The 15,952-nt window shown below is 38.2% G+C and overlaps 1 protein-coding gene across 1 annotated transcript; it reads right to left on the bottom strand.

The window, feature by feature from the left end:
• Positions 1 to 3,067: 3,067 nt before the first annotated feature.
• LOC137898061 (dual specificity calcium/calmodulin-dependent 3',5'-cyclic nucleotide phosphodiesterase 1B-like) lies at positions 3,068 to 14,816 on the bottom strand. Its single transcript, XM_068742057.1, has 14 exons — positions 14,764 to 14,816; positions 13,028 to 13,141; positions 11,373 to 11,561; positions 10,846 to 10,912; positions 10,599 to 10,715; positions 10,219 to 10,359; positions 9,245 to 9,345; positions 7,975 to 8,100; positions 6,650 to 6,751; positions 6,356 to 6,476; positions 5,022 to 5,103; positions 4,620 to 4,737; positions 3,680 to 3,816; positions 3,068 to 3,147 (listed from the first exon to the last, which is right to left on the bottom strand). Exons 1-14 carry the CDS (start codon positions 14,814 to 14,816, stop codon positions 3,068 to 3,070), a joined length of 1,548 nt encoding a protein of 515 aa, XP_068598158.1.
• Positions 14,817 to 15,952: the final 1,136 nt, after the last annotated feature.

The raw sequence follows: 15,952 nt of genomic DNA, 5'->3' as shown, positions 1-15,952 counted from the left end.
AGTGTTTTTTTTTCTCTACACCACAATGCTGCTCAGTCTGCTCAGCCAGCCGAACACAATGGCAGAAGTGTGCGTCTGCAGATTCATGTTTTAGATCCATCAGGGCATCTGCATTCCTACACAGGTAGGCCTTAGTTACCAAGACAAAAGCAAGAACAAACGTTTCTACAAACATCCTGACTAAATTATTAAATTGCAGTATAATTGATTTATGCAGATTCCCCTTCACAAAAAGAAAGAAAGAACAAAAGAAAGAGTCCGTCACACATTAGTTGTCATGAACTACCAGGACTTCACTGCTTAGTGGCCGCACATGCCAGTACTCTATTTGAAATCCTCTGACAGGATTAAATATATTTAAATGTCATTAAATAGGTGCCATAACTTCAGTAAATTTATCACAATGCAATAAAATGTAGTTGGAGGCTACCTCGTAAAAAAACAGGGACCAAAAGCATCCTGTTTAAATTCAAATGCATCATTATAAAAAATAAAAAAAAGATTAAGAATACACCATATTTACAGTACTGGTTTGGACATGTACAAATATGTTCACTAAGTCCCACTGAAATCAGACTGTGTTTTTCATGAATGTTTGCTATGGGATATAGAGGATGTAATGTGTAGTCAGCTAACTCTAAAATAATCAACAACTATTTTGATAAATTTAGAATAAAGGCCCAACAATTTGCTAGTTGTCCTAATAAATCATAAATGAAATATTTTGGGGTTGGGTTTATTTTTGCTTGTTGGAAGAAACAAGATATTTGATGTCAAACAAATATTTTCGATGGATGGATGGATGGATGGGTGGGTGTCACACACTTTGAACAGCATCTTAAACTAGCACGTTTCTATAGCAGACCTTCTCCTTATTGTGAAGAAAAACAATGCTTCCTACAGGATTACTAAATGGACCAACAAACAAACGCTCACGCTGGAAAAACGCCTCCCTGACGTCGTTGTGGGGTTTAATTAGCAGCACATTAAACGGCATGTAAACATACCAGACCATGTTTGTGTGTTTACTTTGCTCGCTGCTGTCAGTTAAACCCAGACAGACGTGTTTTACTCTTGAATGCTTTGTGGGAGTTTAATCCAGGTCATGAGCCTTCCTGCATAATATCGAATGTAACTTTCAGCCGAACCGACCAATCATGAACGATCTGATCAAGGAATTGTAAAAAGCTGACATTCTACTTTTTGTGAGGAACAATATTAGGAAATCATCACCATACTCTTAAATATTTAGCATTGGCATTATCATGTTGAATGTGTGACAACCCTCCATAATTCGCTCGTTATAATTGATGTAAATTAAATAAACTGAAAGAAAACAATATGTCAGAGAAACAGACTAGCTTAGCAACATTTGTTTTTCCCCAGCTGCAAAAACAATAAATATTACATCCACAAAGACAAAGAAATTAAAAGTTGAACATTCCTGTGTAAGCTTGTATTTATTATTTTCTACTGCAGTCTGTGTATGGATAATGTACTGTAATGTTGGTTCTTCTTTTTGAATAGTAATGTTATAATATACACATATGTTTAACATGTTTAACATAGATTAAATCTGGGAATATTTGCTCAAATTTTGTTAAATTGAAAGATGATTACATAATAATTACATGTAATCGACCATACATTTGTTTGATAAATAAAATGTTTAAATTTGTGATTGTTATTGTGTGTTTTTTTTATTTACACAAATAAGTCTGTGAATTTTGTTTCTTAAATTAAAAGCAAAGTCAGGTTGATCTTCATGTTCTATTACTATTTTAGAGAACTTAATACCACAACAGGAAAACCAGGATCCACTACCCTGAAAAAAATCTATGTGAAGTGTTTTGTAAAGGGAAAGTCTCCAAAAACTAAATTGCACCACTGCTTGTGTGTTTAGTGGAGGTTGACTCTAACTGGATCCTAAAAATAGGCACTTTGCAAATAAATAATTCAAAGAGTCAGAGCCAGAAGCTTAGAAGCACATACATTTTTTATGCACTGGACGGGTTTTCAGAAATTTATTTTTTAGTAGTGCAGCAAATGAAGCTGTGATATCAATACAGACACTTGTTAAGTGCCCTTTGAAACAGCCAGTGTGAATGTGATTATTTCTATTGAGAGTAATTGCTGTGAATGCTGGTTATAGTCATTACAGTACAGTACAGACAATCAGTCAGCCTGAATGTAGAGTGGCTTAACTCGTCTGAAGAAAAGAAGAAAACTGAAGTCACCCTTCAAAGTGCTCAACTGAAAACTTAAAATATGAGATTGTGATCCAAAGCTCAGTCATCTGGGCACCCAGGGGCCACTTCCATGATGCTGCTCTACAGCTCCCCTACCTGGGAGTGCGAGAGAACTGAAAATCATTGATTTACCATCTGGCTTATCTTCAGAATCAGAATCAATTAAATGGAAAGGATTGCCACATTAATACTGCAAACACAATTTCTCAAAGCTACTCAAAATAAAAACTACTCTCTTATACACACAATGAAAATATTTAAAATATAACTTCAGTTGGATTTGAACACTAGGCTTTGTGCAGAACTATAGTTACTAGTATTTTAGAATTAGATTTTTTGGGATAATTGATAAAATAATCAAAATTAGCAGAATTCAATTCATTGAATCATCGTATTTAATATCCTTGAAACTCTCTCCAAATACGACAAACACTGACATGATTCCAAAGTTTATTACATGGATAAATGATTTGTGTACAGTTTAAACCATTAAAGGTAATACGTGCTTTACAAGTGTTGAAGTGGCAAATTAAATTAATAACATGCACTATCCTATAACATGACCAGCATGTAGACTTTTCAATTAAATTGTCATTGTATGCTACACTTAAAATAAGACATGAGCACATTCCTTCATATTTTCCGCACCTTGTCTTGGGAAGATGTTAACCTTACACCACCTCTCCCTCCCCTGACTGCTTCAAACATGGTATGAAATGGAATTATTGTTTTGTTACTAACAGTGATACAACATTAAAATCAATTCTAAGAATGCACAGCTATATAATCACTAAGTCCCTTTTATTGTTTTTTTATTTTTATTTGTGGGGGAGGGATTTTTCTGACAGTTCCTCTTTTTTTGATCTCTGATCCATTGTCAAACAGGTGTCAGAAAATCCTGGAAGACAAAGCAGATTGGATTTGATGTGTATGGAGCTCAAAGGGTAATGATACAACTGTTAATGTATTTTTCTGTGATCACTGCAAAGTGAATGAAGTCGAAAGATTTTATGAAGTGTCCTTGGGCAAGACACTGAACGCCGCATTGCTCCCAGTGGGCCTGGCGATGCCTTGCATGGCAGCATTCGACACTGGAGTGTGAGATAATGTGTGCATGTGAGGCATAATTGTCTTTGGGCACTGTGAAGGTGTAGAAAGAGCTATATCAGGGCAGACCATTTACCATTGAATTCGGGGGGGAATGATCACAAAAATAACTAAATTAAAAAGATTATTTTGTCTGTTTGCAAGATTATCCCATTTTTCATTTTGATTATTGCAGAATACAAGGTTGAAAAGTAAAAACATGATCAAATTTGAGGTATTAAAACTAAACTTCTAAGAAAGAAAGAAAGATAAATATAAAAAGCAGTTAAATAAAGAGAAGGGAAAGGGACATTTAGAGAAACATTCCTTAAAAAATAATATACCATTAGAGTCGTTTTCCTTCCATTTGAACTTGTTGTCTTCGGTGTGTCGAGTCCACGTGGAGCGAAAGCTGACCAGCTCAGCTGTGATGTGAGCGAGACCCCATTGCAGACCTCTGGAGCTCTCCTTCCACAGATTACTGTTAAAAATCAATCAATCAATCAATCAATTTTTTGTTTTTTGCTCAAATTTAAATTTGAAGTTTAAATCTACTACAAGAAATAACCCAGGTTACTGTTACCGACCACTGCTTCTTATTTTAACTCAGTGCAGCATGAAAAGAACAAAAGCTGTATGTATGAATGGAAGTGTATTTTCTGGTCTGCATGATGTATTAAAAACAATAGTTATGCAGAAAATGGGTCCGCTGGGAGATTTTCAATGGATTCACAGCATTTAGTCACACACAAAGGAACAGAAACTGAAAATGTTTAGAATCCAGATCGCCTTTCTCTCCGGAAAGATGAAACACCCATTTCACAGACGAGAAGGCCTGTTGTAAAATATTCTGGATGATTTCTGGTTGCTTGCAGTAAATGAGGCATGACTTCTAAATAAAATCATAATCTGATTATAGAGCTTGTTTGATTATAGAGTTGCTTCGTTCAACACGGGGAAAAACAAACAAACAAACAAATGCAAAGCTCACACAAGTTTGGACTATGCCCTCATTATGCATAACCTGAGTCTTCCCCAAATAGAGATATGTTTTAACGAGTCCATTCTAAAGGTGTGGGTGGGTGGGTTTCTGTATTTAAACATTGAACAGGGACAAGCTGGATGCTTTCTCCTATATTTAGCATGGAAATAACTGCAACTGGACACTGACCCCAAGATAAGTTTTTTCAGGCCAAACATGTTTCCTTTTACAAACCTGACCCCACTATGCCCATCCAAAATGTTGCGTTTCCAACCAAGGGCACCTCCTTTTCCATGTGTTACCTGTGTCTGTTGCAGGGGTCTGGTGGACCTGGGTTCTCCTCCACCAAGGGAATGACAATCTTTTCAGCCATGTCCGTCAACAGAGAGAATGTTGGATATACAATGAAATCTATGAAACCTGCAAAAGCAAATGTATTTATTCATTTTTAACAGAATAAAAAAAATGCAAACAGGTAAAAAATGTCATATATTGCAATTTTTTATTGATTATAAAACTTTTCTTGTCTACTGTGTTGTTGTTTATTAATAACATGTTTTCATGTTGGAGCAACTTTATGTGTTCCATGACTTCAGCAGACAGACGGGTGGATGAGAGCTACATCCTTTTAAAGAACTGGTTGGAAAAAAAGAAGTGAGCTAAAAGAAACAGAACTTTGAAAGACATATTTTTGTGAGACATACCGATCTGGGACTCGGCTACCAGTGTGCTTTTTCGATCACACAGAGGGGAGAAGGGCAGGCCGAGCTCCGCCTCTCTATCACCCTCACAGAGATAGAAAGAGAGAGAGGACATCTTAAAGTGCATCCCACACACCTCCTGAAAATAACTTTTAAAGGTTCTCGGCACTCACCACCTAACCCTTCTAGTTCAAACAATACAGCACCAATGCTGTTGCTTTTTTTTTGCTTCTACCTCAAGTTGTAGTAGGATACAAATATTTCCACGCAGTCCCATCTACTGACGAGCATCTTGTCTTGTTATTAATAGTGAAATTGTTTTTTTCATGAGATTTGTTCATTTTTACAGGTTTTACATTTTGATTTTACAAGGATTAAAATGGTTTGTTCAACGTCTCAGTCAATTGATTCTCAGTGGATATTTGGATCTTGTGTATGATCTTGTGTATGTAAGTTTCAAAGAGTCGTCCCTCTTTCTGACCATCTCTGCTTCATACCTGAGGAGTGATTGATGCCTGTTTTCTTTAGCTATGACGTGTGAACCTCTTTGAACTGCTTTCCCACTATCCCTTTCCAGTGAATCACTTCCCAAACCGGTGAAGTGTTATTAGACATGCAACCTCTTGCATCAGTCATGCTGAGATAAACCAGTCAGATAAGAATAGAAAAAGTGAGACATGAAAGGACAGTAGATGAGTGCAGATGATCTCAGCATGTAGGAGGGGGCGGCTTGTCTGAAATAATTGTACAGAAAAATACATTAATTCTTGATATCAATATTCGCTGTTCCTTCTGTTCGCTCTTGTATTTAATATATAAATGTTAAGACAGAGACTGGATTCAGTTTTATCCACATTGGATTTGTTTTTTTCTCTCCAGTAAAACTGAAACGATTTGTCAAGTGAAAAACAACTGTAATCGTCATTACCTGGCTGCCATAATCTATGAATCTCTCCATCAAATATAACAATTATATGAAATTGAAGCAAAATCAAGATTTTCAAACATATCAACAATGCAAACAAATATGAATAAATACATGAATAAGCTAACCGTGCATAATAGCAGTATATATACTATTTACAATACTACTACTTTACTTTCAGATTGTCCCGTCAGGGCTCGCCACATCAAATCAACCTTCTCCACTTCACCCTGTCCTTTGCATCGTCCTCCCCAACACCAGCCACTCTCATGTCCTCCCTCACTACGTCCATGTATCTTCTCCTGGGTCGACCTCTAGCCCTGTTCCCTGGCAGTTCCATCCTCAACATCCTTCTATTGATATAATATATACCATTTACACTAAAGCACTAAAATTCTCATTGGGTTCTTACCTGCCTGAAAAACTCCTCCATGAGTGCCTTGGTCCAGCGCGAGTGCAGCGCCCAGGGCTTGGAGGGATGGCTTATGTCAGCCGTGTGCAGCAGCAGAGACAGGGCTTTGGGCTTGTCGATCCTGTTGGAGACAGCATGATGCACATTCTACCGCAGTTTTACTTGCTGTGCTGTGTTACATTCCTGATCATCAGGCTAGACACCAGAATGTCAGAAACTCGAAGCGTGTGAGATACTTTATCAGCTGACTGTGCAGTGAAAATGTATTCAGATGATTCAGCACCAGCGCATTACCGTTCCTGCTGTTGTAGACAGGCCTTCATCACTTTGACCTGGAGTAGGTGGGAGGACATGTCTGTGGACAACACCATCTCTATAACCAGTGATCGCAGCTCCCTGCAAGTCAAACCACACAGACACACACTTTGCCGGTTGACCTTGACTCATGGAGTGAACATGACTTTTTCTTTCCTCCAATGGGCTTTCTTGTTCCCATGGCTACACTGATTCTAATGAAAGTATGCACACGCTTATGTTGTAAGACATCTGCATGAGTATGTCATGAATATATCTGCTCACGCTCTCATCAACAGCTGCGAGGCAGTGCAGAAAATGATTAGCTACACATGTAGAGAAAGTGAGCTGGTGCCAATGACATTTAACATCGGCCCTAATTGTCTTTTTTTTCCCACTGGATGCACAATATTCAGCAAACGGTGAAAGCATTAATTATAGAATTTCATTATTTCTCATTGCTCACAGGAAGCACCGAGTGACTCATTTGCTATGACACTACTGTTGAGTAGTGAGTGAGTCACAGCACAGCAATAGCAATGTGATTCATTATTGATTGTTAATGGAGAGGGTTTTGTGTTCTTTAGAGGCTGGAGGTTGGTGTCGTCTCATTTGTGGATGATTCAGGTTTGTGAAACATCGAACACTATTTGTTTTAATCTGTTCTTTGCCATCAATGCATGTTCTGGTTGCCTTAGCCATTTCATGGAAGTTCCACCCACTCAAACATTGAATATATCTAAATATTCTCAATTTCTATTACTGGCAATAATGATGTCTGAGTCACATATGACACTAAGCCCCCAATTAAATTTTACATTTAGAAGCAAGCGCCAAAGGCATTTGAAAGAGATGTTCTGATAAAAAACATGAATGAGCACAAATGGTGCACTCAAAATAATGATCTAGTCCTGAAGGTGATGAAGGAACACAATAAAACAGAATGAGGCCAACACACTGGTTGGACAATGGAGGCAAATGGTGCCAAGCAATGGCAGAAAGACCTGGCTTAAATGATTGTTGGAAAACTATTGATTATTGTGGTATCCATAAACAATAGGGAGAAAATGACAACAACAACAACAATAATAATAATAATAATACAAAAACAATGACATTTAATTTAATCAAACATCTTCAGTTGCAGAAAATGTGATTTTAGATGGATGGATAGATGGATAGGGGCGATCTGTATCAGATAGTCTCTTATAAAAACTTTGTGTAACTATCTTGTATAAATGGTCAGTTCCTTGATGAAAATGTTCTGCATGAAACAACAACAAATATGAAATACAATTTTAGACAGTTAAAAAAAGTTGCCTTACATCCATTCCTCTCTTGTCAAGTTGATGAAGATATTCATTTGCTCCTCCTGCAGCAGACGAAACGCTGCACTCAGGTGATGGCTCTCCTGCACAGACCGGTCATTGTAGATCATCGCAAACTCTGACCTGGCACGCAGAAGAAGTGGTTGCACATGTCATGTTATTGTCATTGTGCTGAAGAGCGAGTGAATCGTGATCAAAGCTTCCACTCTGTGGGTAGTAATGATTCAGTACAGCAAGTTAATAAAATAATTTCTCAGACGTTCTGTCGCCGCTTATTTGCATAATCTAATTTATTAGACAGTTGAAATGAAAAACAAAGCGCTCAGTTAGACATTTACCAGTTATTCTGATGCTTCTGCAAGCCCTCTCTCTTAAACCAAACATCAAATAAAAGATTTAACTTGTCTGTATCATCTTTTGGGGGCTGTAAAGATGTAGTAGTTTCATCCTTCAGCAAGAATGGGCCACGGCACAGAGTCATGAATGGCTTTGTGGTTTTTAATGATGAAATTTCATGAGATCCTTTAACTCCTTTAAAGGCAGCAAAACAGGGAGCGTGTTCTGACACAGCTCTTGGAAGTTTTATGTCCTGGACTAAATGGAAAAAAAGGATACATTTTGTCTTCTATGATAACTTCTTACACTGAAGGGAACCAATACTGATTGTCGATTTGTTAATGAATAGCTAAGCTGTTTTGCGCTAACTACGAGAATCTAAAATAGCAATTCATAGTAATTAAAGGGTGAAGTAGAAGTGTAGCAACTGAACATTCTATTTCTTGTTATATCGTTCAGTTTCACTATTATTGCAGCAAATTTACAGTCAATGATCAATTAATTCATGAAATGTGACATGGAGAGGTGATGAGAGTGTTGATCTACAGCCTGTAGGAGGTGTCAGGATAGCATTTGTTTCATGACTATGACTTTAAGGTTGTTCAGTTTATGGAAACTATAGAATTGTGGAAAATTTGTTTTCTTTTTACAAACAATTATTATTCCCCTTATGATGATGACAAACATTATTTCATCATTTTTATAACTTATAAGAATTTTTTATATATTTGTGTCAATGTATTTCAATCATAGAGGGTTGTATTTTTAGACTGATTTGTCAAAACAGTCAGGGGGGGTTCCCTTTAAAAACACCACATTACTATTTCCACATCCCCTCACATCTCTTGCATCATTTCACAACACAATGCAGCATCTATAGCAGCACAGGGATAATCAAATATTTTTCAATATATTTTTCAAAACTGCTTACTTTGTGTGGATGTGAAAGTTGTTGGTGGTTCCTGTGTGTTCATAGTCATGGATTGCTGCAGCAAAGAGTGACGCCATTACCTCAAGCTCTGTGAGCCAGTGCTGGTGGAAAAGAGAGATGAAAAATGAAATAAAAACCAGACGTGTTCTGCAGGGTGCACAGACTGTACAGTGAGAGGAAAAAATAATCGTTGTGGCCTTCACCATATGCCCGCTCCACATGTTGCGGGGCCCTCATACATACATACATGTGTGGTTGTTTCGAGGTGCCCCTGGTAATGGGGTGTAAATGTAATTGTGTTGTTGCGTGTTTGTCGTGTCTAGCACGAACAATGACAGCAATAAAGCTTTCCTTTCCTTCCGTCCTAATTCTCCAGCAGGCTAAATGCTCTCCGTGGATACTTTGAGTTATCGTGCTTCCATTTCCTAATCAGCGCAAATCATCAAGTGCAGCTGAGGCCAATGGAAAAACCTTTAGTTTAGAAGTTTATTTTTTGCATTCCATCAACATGGCGACAAGGTTTTAACAGAACCCATTTGTAAAAGTGTTGTTTCTGTAAAACAAAGCATATTACTTAACATACCATCATAAAGAAGGAAGATTGTGGTAGCTGCAGACCTGTAGCTCACTCTAATGTGAACATGTGAACTCTTCTTTGAAAAGACATTGTGATTTTCTGTGTTGCTGATGCTGACTTATAAAAACAATCTCAGTGCATATATGCAAACATCCACGCACTGCTTTGACTGGCCACAATCCATAAATCAGACTTCAGATCAGATATGAGCCAGCTTGATAAGATTAATCTTGCCAGCTACAAACAGACAGGCTCATCATCACCCAGTTTGCTCAAGGTGCTCTTAAAGGGGCGCTCCTCACTAGTCCTCAAAAGCAGAAGAATTTGCCCCATAGGTGACAATGAATGTGCTTGAAATAAATACAGGACATTAAAGCCTTCAAATGAGTCAGTTTACCACTAGACCAGAGCGCAGTAGTAGACAGTGCAGCGTCTGTGTCACATCAGCAGCGTGAACATGGCTGTGGTAGGGGTTGTTGTTTTTGCAGTATCCTCTTTCCAGTGCAGACAGGAACGCAGTCAGGCATGAGATCGGAATCTGCAAAATGCATTACCATATCAAGTTGAAAAAGCCAATATTCACAAAGAAATGATTGCAGAGCTTCAAAAAACACAAATTGATAACACAACTAATATTCCTCATCGGGGATTATAATACACATTTCGCACCAAGAGTGGGAGGTCATATTATTAGAATAGCATTTTTCTTCCAAATTATAGACAATATTGTAATTATATGAAAATATTTTTTTTATTAAGAGAGAGAGAGAGACCGACCTTAAAGCGGCTGTTGAGCCCGTATCTGGCGATCAGCTCAAATACAAGAGTTCGTAGTCCGTGATCAGAGCTGGCTGAGTTCAGAGCAAACACGTCAAAGCTCCAGCGGTCCACATCCTTAAGAGAAGGAAAGGAAAGACAATAAGTTACTGATGTATACGTGTGGGTTGTACAGTCCTTTTTCTGATGTATGATTTATTGCACTAACACTCTTGCAGGATTTATGTCTAGTGCAGTGTAGACTTACTCTGAGGTAGTTTACGACAGCTGCAGGCTGGTCTGGCATGGCTGCGGTGTAGGCCCTCTTGAACATCCTGAAATAATGCAGTGTTTACATTGAGTTCAGTTTAAGTTCAGATGTTGACACTGTGCAGCGAAAATGTCTAAGGAGGTGTTTATAGACTCTACAAAGTCCCTTTCCCCTTTGGAAGGATGTTTTAAAGAAAAAGGGAGGCTCATGCTTCACAGTCCAGGGAAGCTGACTGGGAATTTGGCAGTCGTGGTCATAAATGATGTTTGAGCTGGAATTGGAATTACAGTACAGCAGAAGACATCAGTCACACAATGGAATTTTGATATAAATGAATGAACAATGGGATTTTCAAAGAATAACATAGTGATTTCCTTATTTTATTATATCAAAGTATTTTAATTTAAAAAAACCCACATGGGTATTTGTTAAGTTACTTTTTTTTTGCATTCTACATACTGACTAATGAATAACTGAAAAATAATTCTGAAGTACATTTAAAATTCACATATATATCATTTTACCTCTCTACAAATATACCAGCCTGTACTGCATGCACAATACTCCGAAACTTGGGCTTCTCGTCAGTGCGTCGTACAGGCCGCCGAACTCTCTGGGACTGGGTAAAGGTAGACGCCAGCCAATCGGTGACCTCTGAGGGGACGCCATCTGACTGCAACTGCTGGAGGTCATCGTCAGACTCCAGACACTGTCTAAGCAAAGCAACACACGTTATTATTTATGAGTGTAGTTGTCCGCTTGTCATGACAGCAATTCCTTGTCACTCAACACATGCTTTTACATTTTGGAACTCTCATCGTAGATGAGAGTCACCATTAAAAGAGTGAGGACCAGCAGTATAACCCTTATTCATCCACAATTAATTTGCTTACAGTGTTTGAATAATTTGGCAACCTTTCTATCTATCTACATTTTAACCATTTAATGAAACTGCCAATTCTGCTACTCTCCATATTTGGTTGATAATTTGCATTGCATTGTACAGATTTATTTATTTTATTGTGTCTTTTCATATTGGTTACAAGTGTCTCTTAAAATTCAAATAACAAAAATAAAACTCAAACTCGAAAAGCACTCGGAGAGCTCATCCGCCAAGCATCTCAGTCCCCCTATATTGTGATTTACACCAAACACAATGGCCCTACATTTATTGTATCTATATTTTTAGATTCCTTAAACATGAAAACAAACATTTAGTAAAATTTATTCACATTGACATCATTGTTAGTTTAGAAGTTATTCACAAAAAGCACACCTTCAGCTTTTGAAGATACAACAAATCAGGACAGCAAAAAGATAACCTCTTTTGTGAGAGATAAGAGAGTGTCCAAAAATGAAATTGTTTTGTTGTGGAAATTTAACCTGATTTCAACTAGATGTGTTTCCTCATGAATTAAAGATAGAACTAGGGAACACGGGACGACACATAGAATCGGAGGGCCTGAAAGCACTGATGAAACAGACAGGATATTCTGTCAGAGAACCGTCCAGAGAGGCAGGACCTCATTATCTGAGATGTGTAACAGGTGCGCCTCGTTCAGTTCAACAAAGCTTCCGCAGGTGTGCAGGGTAGAAATCAACCTGCAGCAAAATTCACCAAAATTGTATATTTTTTCCTGACCTAATTCTGGATCAGATCCAGAAGATATTCTGCATGATAATGAATATCAGACCCCTTTATGACTGTGATTTTTGGTGAGTGAATTGAATGCATATTTTACAAGATATAGTTTTTTGAAAAGGCCTTCATTATAAGTAGGAAAATTCAGATTGCGACAGTATCCGCAGTCCGATTTAGAGGTCGAGGTCCCCACTCTATTTCTGTGTCAAATTCCATAAACATCGGTCAATCAACCAACCAAGATATTGACGAAAAACTTTTGAAACTCAAAAACAGATAAATACACAGATGAGGAGATTTGCAGTTCTATGATGTCAGAGCAGGAGAGTCTATCTGTGTTCCATTAGAGAACTCTACATTAACCGTTACTGTCTTGTGTACTCTGCAAATAATACAACAGTTGATACAGAAATAGCGTTTTTGCTTCTAATCTAGTCTTTTTGTAACAAAATATAATCCTGAGAAATTATGTGATATTTTCCTTGATTGTGTGATTTCAAACTTTATTCAAAGTCACATTTTTCTACTATGTTCTACCTCGTTCCATCGAGGTAAACCGCCTCCAATAACGACGCTGTGTACTCCAGATTCTTCTTGATTTCTTCAAAGTCGACGTCTTTTTCCTCCAGCTGCTTCCGCATGCTCCTCAGCCTGACAGGAAACACAATTAATTTGGACGTGATCACAACAAAACGAAATGGCCTTTTCGGATTCCACGTCTCAGAACAGCAGTCACCAATAGATAAACTGCAGCAGTTTGCCATGAAAATCTTTGTATGAAATGACACTGGGTGTAGCAATAAAAAGTATAATTCCAGAGGAAAGGTCATTCACAATATAATGGGTGTGATACAACAGTGGTACGTAAATAAAGTTACTTACTTGTGTCATTTAAGAGTTTAAAAGCACATATCTAAAGGTTGACAGCGCTTGTTATTGTCTTTAGTAAGTGAAACGAGGCCCAAGAGGTACTTTCAGAACAGCTTTAGAAATCCTCACGAAAGGAAAGAGTTCATTTGGAAGTGATTTAAATGCCAAGCTTTCCAAAGAACGCCAATGGCAAAAGGGCATCATGGGTGCCACATTTTCCATGAGCGCAAAACTTCCCATGGTTGGGCCCCAAGAAAAAGATACTGAGATATTAAATGCTGGCCACATTCTGATCTTAAATAAAAAAAACATCTTGTTTATTATGGGTTGTAACCTTTTAATAATAATATTACTGTGAACCGGTGGAAATCTCCTGGGTAATAAGAAGCAAATGTTTGGATCTCATGTCACCTGGAGTTTATGCCACCTGCAGTATGTTATGAATGGAATCTCATGTCCTGAGGTTTTAAAGCATAATACAGCTCTGACACCACTTAAATTCTTTGTTTTGATTTTCTCTGCTGTTGGTTCACAGAGTGATTTTGTTGATTTGATGCCACATTTGCATCGGTTGATTGATTTCTCTCAGACATGTTGGTGGACTAGCTGTCTGCATGGTGGCGTGACCAGAATGATTGTTGTCAAACTGGGCCAGGACACGCTGTGGAGCCAAATCCTGGGATGAGACGCTCACAGCTTTTCAAGTGTTTATCACGCTGGCAAAGGGCTTTTAAAAGCTGTTGAGTCATAAAAATAGCATGCATCTGAATGCCATTGCTCCCTTTCAATCTCAAGTAATCTTTAGTGATAGCGCGGCCTTTCTTTTGTTTTGACTCTTCGCAATAGTGAAGCCTCTGACGGGACATTCACAGGAAATTACTTGTCAAGTGCACTCATGAAACTTTGTTTATAGAGAGAAATGAAAAATCTTATTTTGGCCCATGCAGGCTTCTTTGAACTATTGCACAAAAATACACACATATATATATATTTTAAACACCCTGTTGTAATTTTGAGCTCTGGACCCAACAGAAACTAATACATCAATGTGTTAACCAAAACAAAACCACATAAGCCTTCATGTCTGCAGCACACTTTCCTCTTACTTCTAAAAACAATTAGTAAGATGAGTGTTCACACGGAGAGTGTTATAATTATATTATAAATATAGATGTAAAAACGTATTGCAAATCATATAAGGGTCTATATGTTTATGTTTAAGGATATACTTTGAAGTAAAGAATAACCATCTGATTATTTGCTTAAAGATGGGCATATAAAATGCATCAAGACAGCGTTACTCAATCAGACATGTAGCTTGTTGCGTAAAGTCCCTTATACAATCAAAGAAAGGCTAGGTAGCAAGGCGACAGTGATATAAAGTGCCGTGCTCTCTGTCTTACCTCGAGATGGGGATCTGCAGCCGTTTCTTTCGGATTCTCACCAGTTCAGACATTCCACTCTACGGCTGTGCACTAATGAACTTCAGATTTAGATTTCAAAACGTAAAACAAAAGCTCGATGGAAAAAGGTAAATATATTGAAGAGAAGAAGCCAGAAAAGTTCTCCAAACCACCAACACAAAACTTGTGTCCTGAGACAGACTTCTGTTTCAACAGCTCCCCCACCCACTTCTGGGGGGACCTACTCCACTTCACTGTGATTGGATAGGCAGGCCCAAACTGTGTCAACATGTGTGTGAGTGCCTCACTGAGTGTTTGTGTATATGTGTGCACCCACTGTGTGAAGTGTGAGTGAGTTGACCTCACTCGCAGATGAAGTGTTGACTGCGAGGCTTTCGAGCCATATGTACTCAAATCCCAAATGAGAATTTTTCCACCGCAGCCGCAAATTAGGGGACTACAAAGAGTCTTTCAGTGAAACTCACCAGAGTCGGCCGAACCAAAACGCGCAAACCAAAAAAAAAGCCACCTACAACAGCCTGAAAGGTTAAGTGCTGATCGCGATCCCGTGCGCAGAAGATGTGAGTGGTATCAAAAGAAAATGCCACTCCTCGAGTTAAGTAGGCTGCTTCTTATTGTTGCAAGATACAGATGTGGCACCTTCAATAAAACGAGACAGGGGGCTTGAATCAAACCGAAAAAGTCACCCTGTGTTTTCTGAACAGTGATGACCAAAAAAGGAAAATGTAACAACATACATGATTGAAAAGGACAATGAAAGTCATTCCGACCAATTTTTTTATAAATCCAAGATCCCAAATCCATTGCTAAGTCTTTATTTATAGAGCATTGTGAGAGCTGCTCAACATCGTGGCTTGGGAAAACCCCTGACTGCAGTCTGCCTCTCTCCTTGCTCGTCCGGCTTTGGCTGCTGGGTCAGACTAACTCCCATGCTCTTTGACATGGGACGACATACTGCAAAAATTAAAAGAAGTAACATAGCGGCACATGGTTCTTCCTCTCTTGTGTCACTTTGAGCTGTTGGATAAAAGTGAGGATAAAAGAGGGTACCCATTAATGCATCTAGTGCTACAAACAGCTCTTAAAAATCTCAGAATTCCACATTTTGTTCTTTCCAGCCTTTTTTCTTTTTTTGCCTTATACTGCTTTGTTTTCTTTCATTCATCCA

Source organism: Brachionichthys hirsutus, chromosome 8 (genome assembly GCF_040956055.1).
Source record: "Brachionichthys hirsutus isolate HB-005 chromosome 8, CSIRO-AGI_Bhir_v1, whole genome shotgun sequence".
Classification (NCBI taxonomy): domain Eukaryota; kingdom Metazoa; phylum Chordata; class Actinopteri; order Lophiiformes; family Brachionichthyidae; genus Brachionichthys; species Brachionichthys hirsutus.
The sequence above is the reverse complement of the archived record's forward strand: the minus strand, read 5'-3'. Positions and strand labels throughout refer to the sequence as shown.

Bases quoted from the DNA above. Each gene is read 5' to 3' on its own strand.
- LOC137898061 (XM_068742057.1), bottom strand. From the start codon at position 14,816: ATGTCTGAACTGGTGAGAATCCGAAAGAAACGGCTGCAGATCCCCATC. The intron at 13,142-14,763 runs GTAAGACAGAGA...GTTTCCTGTCAG, and splicing joins CTGCAGATCCCCATCTCGAG to GCTGAGGAGCATGCGGAAGC. The intron at 9,346-10,218 runs GTAAACTGACTC...CTTTTCCACCAG, and splicing joins TACTGCGCTCTGGTCTAGTG to CACTGGCTCACAGAGCTTGA.